The sequence below is a fragment of the Asterias rubens genome, chromosome 6 (assembly GCF_902459465.1).
Source record: "Asterias rubens chromosome 6, eAstRub1.3, whole genome shotgun sequence".
NCBI classification, from domain to species: Eukaryota; Metazoa; Echinodermata; class Asteroidea; order Forcipulatida; family Asteriidae; genus Asterias; species Asterias rubens.
The window spans coordinates 11819258-11831083 of NC_047067.1; the positions used below are offsets into that span (position 1 = coordinate 11819258).

Genomic DNA, 11826 nt, shown 5'->3' on the forward strand with positions numbered 1-11826 from the left:
TGGGGGTGACCTCCATAGCTGATGATTGGGTTTATTGGTGGGGGATTTAAAGGAGGTCATCTAAAAAAAGACAAAAATCCATCTCATCGGAAAAAGAGTTATCTCTACAGAGCGTCCTTTACACACTTGGCACAATAAACATTGTCTAATAAAAACTGCTATGGGCTAATCAGGTGAGGTTTGTAGTACCATTATGTGAATATCTCTTTTGAGTAATGTTGGTTCTGAAATGTTTCAATTATGGTCAGACCGTCTTCAAAAGGTTGCTGGTTGCTGCTTAGGTATTTACAAACCTGATTATACTCTCACCATGGAAAGTTTCAAATGCTAAGGGTTAGTAAACACCACTTTTCAACTTGCCTGTGCTGTGGGCTACTGAAAAAACTGTGCAACCTACTTATTTAAAATGCTCAGTCATATTTGTAATTTGAGAGTGTGAATGTAATTCCATTTGACCAACTGGTTGTGAACGCTACCATATCAGACAGATATGACAGTATTACGCCTGACGAAACAGGTTTAAAATGTGGGCAACTAAAAGTCTGGAGAACGAGAGGTAAATCCATAGTTTACAAGTCCAGTGAGCTACTTCACAAAAACATTGAAAGTGCAAGGCCGGCTCGAAAAACATCTCCAGACTGAGTGGAAAACCTTACTTTTGAATAATGCGGACTTTACCCTCTTTTTGTGGGAGCAACTCAAAGGCCCGTAATGCTTTGTTTTTGAAAGGGCAAAGGCACCAAGACATTTTCTCATTGGTAAAGGGCACCCTGTGAAGAAATTTCTATTGGAGCATTTCAAGGGCACCAATTGCCTCCATTTAAAAAGTGTTGTGTGAATACTCCACTTAAAGCCTATGGACACTTTCAGTAAACAGTATTGTCCAAGTCCCACACTTCGTGTATCACAACTTATATATAAAATAACAAACCTGTGAAAATTTAGGCTCAATCGGTCATCGGAGTTGGGAGAAAATAACGGGAAAACCCACCCTTGTTTCCGCACGTTTCGCCATTTCATGACATATGTGTTTACTATAAATCTGTAATTCTCAATGTCGAGAAGTGATAACTGTTTTAACATTATCTCAAAAAGTAAAGCATTTCATGGAATAACATTTCAAGAGAAGTCTTTTACCATTACCTTCTGTTAACCCTGTAAGTTATTTGTAAATCTGTGAACTTTTTTTTTTTTTTCTGTTCCGAAAGTGTATAATGGCTTTAACAAGGAGAATCTCTTTGTAAAAAATTTCCACAGAGAAATTCTCCAGATTAAAAGTTGTGTGACTACAAAAACACCTTATTAGTATTCACAACAAACACTTTTCAGCCCAGCATGCCAGACATTGATAGAAACAAGGCCATTTCCAAAAGAATAGCAAATTTATCACTTGCCATCTACATGTATACCACTGGATGATTTATAAGCCACACAAATGTCATACTGCGCTTCCATTATAAAAGCTGTTACAACAACTTTCACTTTATGGCTACAGCCAGCCTCTGACACAACCAGGTTACCTTTGAGGCAGAGGGGGAGCCTCTTTCAACAATACTAAGTTGACCTCTAAATTTACAAATCCGCCAATTTCAGTTGCACACAGACTACCCTTTTAACCCATCTTCCTTAATACTGTTAAGTGGGGGGTAGTCTGTGGTGCAGTGTAATGTAGGTCAGGCATGGTGGGTCTTTATGGCCCTTGTGCAGGTCAAGGGGCCCTTGGTTTGGTCCAAGCACCACCAGGCTGGTCCCAGTGGTTTGTGCTGACTAGGCCCTAGTCTTGAAGTCAAGAAGGTAATTGTTAAAAGCGCAGTGCAGTTGGAGCCGGGTGCTGTTACGGGGACGATACACACACCCTCGATCCCAGTATATGTGTGTGAGTCAGTGCCACACGCTAGCTACGACTATTGACTAAGTGTATAATCGCACTGTGACTGTTGCATACAGCAGACAAATAGGCAGCGCCTAACGACTTGTCATCAAGTCTAACTAGGCCCTGATTGTTGAGTGACAGTTACCACTGTCAAGTTAACCTACGTGTACATTCATTCTGTACATTATATTCTAGAAAAGGTAGATTTTTTAAAGCTTCATTATCATTCCAAAAAGCGCAGACTGAATAGGCCTATTTTCTAAGCACCTTAGAAAATAAAAACTGTTATCAATGTACTAATTAGGTAGGTGTTGTCAGTCCAATCAAATAATGGTATGAAAACGCACTAAAATCATTGACAATTTTCAAGCATCGCCCAGGATCGAAACAATATGCTAAACAATTGGGTGTTGATCTAAACCTGCTTTAAAAGGTGTTAATATAATTTCAGAAAAAAATAAAATGGAAGACAGGCATCAACATGGAAGTGTTGAAGGGTCTATGTACACAGTTTGAAGATTATGATAGTAGAAAGCTTCCCTTGAAATTTTGCTGTAGTTTTTGAGAAATGAGTAAAACAAATAATTTTCATCTCAGTTTTAGCATGTAAAACGTATTAACCAGTTATGCTATGGTTTTGGTTTAATATCATAACTGGTTAATGGGATTTTACATGCTTTGAATTTTTGTCTTCCTGAGACGAAAATTTAATGTGACTTGTTTAACTCATTTCTCAAAAACTACAGAACCTCAGTTAGTAAAATTTGAAGGGAAGCTTTCCCCTATCATTATCTTCAAACCCTGTAAGTTTAATGTAAATCAGTGGACATTTTGAAAAAGTACCCGAATCCTTCAAACTAGTTCAAGAAATATTATACTTCAAATACTGTCCGAGACTGTAGCTCCATGGTACATGCATAGAGCAATGTATGGTAAAATGATACAGGGTAAAGCTGAGGAAGTGACAATACAAACAAGAAAATCAGTGGTTTTAATTGAGAGCAGAGGAACCAAAATGGTCACCAACTTTCCCCGACTTGCTATACTATTTAATAAGCTTCATGTACTGTAGGCTTACCTATCAAGAAAACCTCACCTGTAACTCACCAGCCATCAGCTGGTCGACCCAAACCTCAAACTCAGCATAAGCATGGCGACTCATCCTCTTATAAACAGTTCCACTAGGAGGTGTAAGAACTCAAACACGCCTGTCACTATCCATCAAGATCTTGTTTTAAAGTTCATTCACGGAACCACAAAGCCCTTCATCCTTAGGTGATTCTTCAGCAGCTGAGAAGTCTCCTGAATTCCGAAAATCTACTCCGCGGTAGTAGAATACAAAGCAAGTTCTCAAAAGAGCATGATCTTATTCCTGGCAAGTAGATACACACACAGTGAACGATTTCCCTTGTATACATGTAGCAGAGCAAATTGCTACAAAAAAATTACCAGTTGCTAGTAAATAAAATCATCATTTGCTACTCAATATTAGCATTCAGTGTGCACGAAAAAAGTTCAGTCTAAATTTTTTTTGCTATTCAAAATTGCAAGATGAAATCTTCCCTGCACGTGATATAAACTGCAAACTAAATCGCTTCCTACATGCAGTGATTCCTATTATCAGTGTTCCAGTCCGTCAAAAAAGCATCCACTGATGATAAAAACCCAACCCTGACAAACCTCCTCCCTGTCAGTGTCTTCTTTTAACAGTCTTATCACTTCATCAGTGATTAAAATACACCACCAAGCTAGCTGTATTATGCCTTAATGAACTTGGAGCTGGAGGAGTCAATGGATCTCATTACACAGTCTAGCTCTCTGGGGCACGCTCTGTGCGTATCGAATAAACATGGCCCTGTTTGTATGTAGACAACTTTCTCTCTACCTGTTCCATTTTGTGTTATTAGATTAACATGGTTTTACAACAGGTACACTAATCAATATAACTGCTTCGCGTTAAACTCCAGGTGATGCAACCTTTTGCTCTGGACTGACGTACATTAAAGGGTTTTGATACCTTTGGTAGATCAAATTTTTGGCCGTGATATGACTACGTTGTACATGCTAAAAATAATGTTTGTCTCCCGAGACGAACAAATTATTTTCGAGACATTGTTTGACCAAAAACTACAGCACCTCAGCAAGTAATATTTTAAGGGAAGCTTTCTACCATCATTACATTCCAATCTGTGGACAATTTTCTGTCATACAAAAAGTACCCATAACCCTTGAAATGTGCGTAATCATCATTTGGTTTTTGTCAACGTACTACTGAACGATTTAATAAAAGTCACATGTGAAAATTTCAATTGCATACCATGTCCACATATGCTAAGAAAACAGTGCACAAGAAACTTGTCACTGTATTTTCTAAAATACATCAAATCCATCTGTGTTTAGTGGGGGGGGGGGAGACATCAGGTATCCAACCGCCTCTCTGCTCTGGCCAAAGCATTCTGAGAAACGGTTTATAAATAAACCAATTCTCTGAGACTGAAATATTTGTGGGTGAACAATTTTCCAAACAATCGTTGGACTACACTCCAACCATCTCCAACCCATCTAAATGTTCCATGCCATTTAGATGGGTTGGAGATGGTTGGAGTGTAGTCCTGGTCGCCTTACACTTTCATATTATACTACAGTACAGAGGCAGAGTCCTATATAGGGGCTAGGTTGGAGTGGGGGGAGGGACAACTCAACCCTCAAAAGAAGGGAGGTAAATTATCAAGAACCTTTGATTCCCATTCATAAATACCTGTTTGGTCAAAAAAACATCAACTTGTTTCTAAAGGTCAAAAAGTAAAAATAAATGCCAAAATTATAATTGTTCAACCCTCCAGCAGCTATGAAATGGTAAGACCCTGGGGTAAACAACTCCTTATATAGGAATACTGTGCGCGTTGCGCGTATCGCGTGATGTGGCACAACTGTTTCAGCCCTTGCTCTCGACCAATAGGAATGAAGAAACTGTCTTATAAGCACAGGTACAAGCTCGCGTGTCACGCCTATGTTTCAACACTTTTTACTGGTCATAAACAAAGGTTTATACACACCCACGAGACGCGCTCTCCACCAATAGGAATAGCGAAACTGTCTGAGGTATTTATGAATAACATTTTAACCAAACTACACTGTCCACAAAGTTCGTCAGATTTCGGGACAGACATAGACCCAGGTTTCACCCAGTGCATTGTGCTGTCAAAGTCATGTGCCAAGCCCATCAAACAGTTTAAAAAAATATGGAATCCATCATGACTAGTCATAAAAACTGTCAGGTTAAGTTTTCACACACAACCCTCATCTAGCTGCTGATTGTCAGACACCAATGCCTGTGTCTAGCAAATTTATCTGCTGACAAACTTCTAGAGCCAGTCAGAGTCAGAAACACTAAACATCACCACAACAAGATCACAACCCGTTTTGGGCCCCATAACAATAATGCGGTCACAGTTTTGCGGTTTATGTTTTTCTGAACTGAATCAAGATCCACAAAATTGGATCTCGCCCATCATTTCCAAAATATTTAATATTTCCATATTATGACTTGTCATAAAAACTTTTAAATGAAGTTTTCACTCCAATTTCATTTGAAACACAAGAGTTGCTTATTGCTCAGTAAAACTTTCTCTTCCTAAATGTTGAGAGCAAGTCAAGACCACAGTTTGGTGGTTTACATTTTTAACTATGACAATAAAGCCCCTTTCTCACAAGAGTAACTTAGCAGGGGTCCTGTGCTTTATTCTAGCATGGTTATTAAAGTCCATTTTGTGTGAAGGAGCACAATGTTTGGACTAACCTGGGTCCAAAGTGAAATCTTCACAAACATTGCTCTGTTTATTTTGAAATCTGATCACAGGTTTGCAGTGTATTCTATTTCAGGATACAGATTCCCCTATCTAGTTGGACAGGTTTCAATGTGTGTTGTTTAGATTAGAGTTTACTTTTGCTGGATGAAGTTGTGTCCCCCTCCTCTTTACACTGTGAATGTGACATTCTTTTGCACAGAATCGTATTGTTTGGCGCATTCTATTTCTAAGCCCCCCTTTGTTTACTATGGTATTGTAATACTAATACTAGTTCTCAAGTCATGTTATCTGCACTCCAAAACATACTTGCGAATACACTCATCTTTACTGCTAAATACTTGTATCAATTCTGCACCGGGAAAGAAAAATACTTGACTGCAAGCACCCCTCAAGTGTTCGAAATGTTCGGATGGTCAACAACTCCAACTGACCCAAATAGTTAGGCCCCAGTTCGGCCAAGGCTGGTTTTATCAGCCAGAGGCCAACACATAAACACATCCAGCATACATGTGTATATGGTTCACTTTTCATTCCGATCCATGCATTTATAAACACAGATCCTCCTGGGTCTAAGTAGACTAACCAGAGCTCTGCCAAAATTTCTGGAATGTTGTCAACATTGAAAATCACTCAGCCCTAAATCCTTAACAGATATTTAGCCCCGCGGGCCTATCCCTATAACTGTTTGACAGATTGTGCCAATGGTATGGAGTGAAACGTGTAATGATAAATACATGGACAAGTACTTCAATACACACAGATAGCAATTTTTCAATAAATTATCGCAGAGGTGGCACTGTGAGATATCGTTATCCTCCCGGTGAAGTTGACTTCAGTCTTAATTTAAGAAATTGAGTCAATATTGGCAGTTGACGGACAATCTCTCGTCTCTCCCCTGGTATGCTCCAAGGAATCCGATTGGGTAAAAGCCTGCATTTTTTTTCTCGAGCCGTAATCTTGTTTATAAAACAGGTTTGTGTTATTTCTGGTCAGTGCATAAACCAAAATTCAAAATTCACCAGAGTGGGGAGCTGTGGTTAAATTCGTGTTATTGGTCAAATTTGACTCCATTTATGTAATTGGTCCTTCACACTTAATTGAAGGAGGCTTAGGCCTATAGGCCTATAGTTGGTAATCACTTGTTATGTTAATGGAAACAAAAAGTTACTTGGCAAGAAGTACAGCAGCTTACAATAGTATTAAGCAATTTGATAACCATTTCACTACAAAATTTTAAACTGTATCTCCCAAAAAAGTTTGAATCTGAGAAGCATTACGGTCAGATACCTTGGCAATCACAAGGTTGTAAAAGCAGACCACTGCAGGTAATCGCGGAAAAAATGGGAACAGGGATAGAGGAAAATAATTGAGCATAAAGATGACCATTAAACATGAATACTTCTCAGAATGTTCAAATCATTTGTTCACACTGTTAATTATAACTTAGTCAAATCTCCCAAACACTGTATACTTTTCTTAATATTTCTCAATGCGAAACAAAACTGATTGTATTTTGAGCTCAAAACCTTTTGGCCTATTTTAGGAAAGTCAGTGCAGGTTAACAATTATTGTTCATGGAAATTTCCACTGGGCCAATTGGAACCAATTTAATGGTTTATAAAATGGTAACCTTATTTGCACAAAGTGGACTTGGTTTCTTGTTTCCTTTCCCCCAAATCCTTACCAGTCATGTACTTTAAAGGAACGTTACAGAATTGGTAAGAAACAAAAATCGTGAAGATCACAGATTTACATAAAACTTACACGGTCTAATGATGATAGTAGAAAACATCCCTTGAAATATTTCAGTCTGAAATATCATATTTGATGAGAAATAAATAATTTAATTTCGGCTTTGAGTTTATCGCTCAGTGAGCGTTTTATTCATTTTGTTTTGGCATCAATGTAATACAAAATTTGTAATCAGTTTTTCACTATTCTCTCGTGACCCAGATGACCGATCGATCCCAAACTTCTACAGGTTTGTCAGTTTATGTAGATTCTGGATAACATAACGTGCTTACACTGCCAGCAACTTTTTTGCTAGCAAAACCACCTCTGCATATTGTCCTTTAAGTTATACCATTAATACTTTTCAAAGGCAGACAAATCAATCAGAGCATCCAATGGTCCATGAATTTGAAACTCCCTCAAGCATGCATTGTGATTGCCATACTGAATTTTTTCTACAGAATCAACCAAAGTAAAAGTCATTCTTCTACAACCTCCCCCCCCCCCAAACAACCCCAAAAGCAACAACAACAAAAGGTTCTACAAAACAAGAGTTGTAAAACAGTAAAAGCAAACAATTGTGTGACACAGGCTAATTTTGACAGAGTCTAACTTTTACCATTAAAGCAGCAAACTCCTTAGATTTAAAATTGAACAAATTCATCACACAGAAACCAGACTCTCAGCAGAGTCAGCTATAAAACTTTTAAAGCAAAGAATTAAGGAAATGAAGGAAAGAAAAACAATGAAAAGGTCAAATTTTGCCTTAAAGTTGAAAAAAATATATGTGGAGATTAAAGGCACTGGACACCTTTGGTAATTGTCTAAGATCAGTATTCTCACTTGGTGTATCCCAACAAACGCTTAAAATTAAAAATGTGTGAAAATTTGGACTCAATTGGTCATTGAAGTTGCAAGAGAATAATGGAAGATAAAATACCCTTACCCAGTCTGTTCTTGTTGCACAAAGTTTGTGTGCTTTCAGTTGCCTAATATACTTCAGCCCTAAAGTCTTTTATTATTCAAGTTAGAATTTACTCAAAAACTATGTTACTTCAGAGGGACTTTCTCACAATGTTTTATACCATCAACAGCTCTCCATTGCTTACTACCAAGTATGTTTTTATACTAACAACTATTTATGAGTAATGTAAATGTACCAAAAGTGTCCAGTGCCCATGTAAAAGACAATACCAAGGACCCTAATTTGCCTTTGTCATGTGCAAATGGCTAAACATACCTTAGAAAATGACTTCAACATGATGTCAACAGCAGCTCATCCCTTGATATTGTAAACCTCCACCAGATTGGGGTTCAATCCCAGTGCACTGATAAGAAAACTACAGTTAAACCTGCATTCCTTAATGAGTAACTAACTATCCGAGTTTGGTAAATCCACCACAGGAATGTGCTAAAACAGTTCACCTCCTACTACCGCAGCGTCTGAATAAATCCCAAGGAGAAAGGCAGAGATTTTCTCTGAGGTAATAATCCGTTCCAGTGGAGTAAACCCGTTCTTCGCGATCAAAGGAAAACAAGCGAAAGTTTTGAAAGGTGCCCCATGGTGTGGTAACAGCGACTTAACTTTCTCTGTGGCAAACACACAAAGCATGCAAGCCCACTTGACATGTGTGGTACAATGCTGGACTCACAAAGCCCACTCATGACAGGGTTGAGAGAAACCATCAATGACTTCAGAAACCACCCTGCCTGGATAATGCATCAGGCCCAGTTCAACTCAGCATGAGATTGGCTCTGAGATTGTTCGGGTTTGACCATTTTGTCAATGGAGGGGTGTTTTCTACGATGGGGGCACCATTGGGGTCAACTTCCTCATTACTTTGGAATCTCAAGGACCAGTGGAGAAGGTTTAGCTTGTGGTGAGGAGCTCTTAAGTCCTCTATACTAAGCCCTCATTTGACCCTTTTTTATGGGGGGCTGCACCATAGCAGAGTCTAGGGGTTTGGGGTGTACTCGTTAAGTTATAAATTTACTGTAGTTTGTTTTGATACAGACGATATCAGCATGGGCAAACACACACACTTTGAAAGATAATGCCACCTTTGTGACAATGACTTCTCATGAACACTGGTACACAAGGCCATATTTATTTATTTACAATACTTCTGACATGGAGGTCCTCCATGCTTATGACATGGTCAAGTTTGACCTTGGGCTAGTGACCAGAAGCAACTGGGACTGCTGTCAGTTTAGTGAGGCAGTAGAAATAGATTATGTTTGGACGAACCATTTTTGTGTGTGAACAAAATGGATTGGGCCTTGTTAGATGAGTCTTTTAAGGGCAAGGCAGTTTTTACTTAGTAAAGGCTGTATCCAAATTGGCAGCTACAGCTACCTACAGCCATACGGCTGTGACTTTTGCTGAGGATGTTGTTACTGAGGTCATCTTAAACTTCAATGCATGCTGCTGCAGTGCATCCTAGTCGTAGCCATAGCTGTAGCCGTACCCTTACAGAAACGTCCCATGAGCCCCCAATTCAGACTTCAATAACGGAAATTTCAATGTGCCCAGCAACTCTGCAAAGGGCACCCAAGGCAGCAAATGACTGAAAACTGCAAATAATTTTCTAGGCTGTAGCTTATAAGTTATAGGTTGGTAAAAAGTAACACCCATTTCTCCCTTTCTCCAAAAGGAACAACATATCTAAGGACTATGCCCTCCAACACATTAACAGGTGCCATGAAATCTAAGGGGTGCCTCTAGTCTAGTCGATCACACTTCATTATTGAGTGAGCTGTCTAACTACCCCCCCCCCTCCACTGCACCATTCCTTCATTCCATTTGATAACCCATATCCATTTCATCTGAGAGCAAGATGGATACATCTGCTAGCTGAGCTTCTCAGCCTGTAGGGTTTGCCAGGGCCAAAGGCAATGACCTTTGTACAACTGATATGAAACATCACCTTTCTCAATTACCAAAACAAAAAAAGTGTCCAGAGAGGAATTTGTTTGCATTTGGATATATGTATTCTAATGCTCTTATATGAGTCAAACGAGATGAGAGAAGATAATGAAGAAATTTAAGTTTTAGATGTTGGAGGAAAACACCAGAGAATTTAACTGAGGCAAAACAAATCTGTCAAGTAAGGACTGAAAACCCAATCCACATATGTCGCCCACTCTTCTGTTCCCTTTTTAAAAACTTGAGAGTGGAACTTGATTTACTCCTAAAACAAAAACCCAAAACAATGTACTTTTAATAATGAGAGCTGCTCCTATAGGAAGAGAAACGGAGCATTGGCCTCATTAATCATTTGTAGGCCCTCAAAATATTTTATTCAAGACAGATTTGAGAGCCGAAGAAAAGGGATACAGATACGGTGTACACATTTTTCCCAATTGTGACCTGGGGGTTGTTGACTTCCAACTTAGAGGTACTCTGGATGACCTATTTGGCAAGAGTTGTAGGGAAATTTTTCAAGATTGATGCTCAGAAAATAACACAAGTGTTGGGGGTGGGTTTTTTTGCAGGCTGAATAACTCAACAGGCTCTGGGGCTTCCCATGCCAACTTGGGCAGAGGAAAGTAGTTCAAGAGTCAATGAATAATTTTCCCTTAACTGTAAAAAGCTGTGAGATTTTAAAGTATTTTTCGTGTATTTTTTAACAGTCTCCTGAAGATGACTAGAGCAAGCTAGTCGAAACATTGAGACCAAGTAAGAACCGACTCCGCGGTAGTGAAGTTAATAAGGATCCTTTAAGCTGAAGTAGTAGTCCCAGCTGAATTTCTATATCCTCCACCCAGGTAGTAGTCAAAAAGGACATGGGACAGTTCTTTTCAGAACTGAGAAGTCTCCTGAAAAATCAGAATAATCTACTTCGCGGTAGTAGAATATATAGCAAGACAGTTCTCTAAAGAACAAACTATACCTGGCTAGTAGATATACACATGGTTACCGCAAACCAAATATATGTTTTTAACAGTTTTGCACTGTACGCTATAGACGTTTATTTAAGGGGTGCAACCCCAGGGATTATTCAACCTAACCTGGCGCCCCTGAAATTCTACTCCCTCTTAGACCTAACGATAGGTCAAGCTTGAATGCATCGCCTGGCAACAAACACTTAAGTATCAGCTGACAGAAACACAGCACTACTAACTACTTCAGATGGTTCTACCGGACTGAATCTTACTACAGTCATCTCGCAATTATCATCTACTTTACAGCTGTCAGTAAACAAAAGTATTAACAGGATCCAGCATCAAGTCTTTAAATACTTGTACAACTTTATGGTGTATGGTAATCATTAGCACTTCTTTAACAAATAAGGACACCTTGTTAATATTCTTACTTTTACGAAATTGTCCTCAGAAATACTTCCATATTTACAAAGGTGCACCCAGTATCTAAGGTGGGGGGGGGGGGGGGAGAATAATTCATGCCTTCAG

General features: G+C 39.0%; 1 protein-coding gene across 3 annotated transcripts in view; it reads right to left on the reverse strand.

Moving 5' to 3' along the window:
* LOC117291519 overlaps positions 1 to 8987 on the reverse strand; it is a 36263-nt gene extending 27276 nt beyond the window's left edge. For all 3 annotated transcript variants that reach the window (XM_033773292.1, XM_033773290.1, XM_033773291.1), the window contains exon 1: positions 8654 to 8987. In XM_033773292.1, the coding sequence (XP_033629183.1) occupies positions 8654 to 8674 (21 nt within the window). In that variant the 5' untranslated portion in view covers positions 8675 to 8987. The remainder of the gene's footprint in view (positions 1 to 8653) is intronic.
* Between the last annotated feature and the right edge of the window lie 2839 nt (positions 8988 to 11826).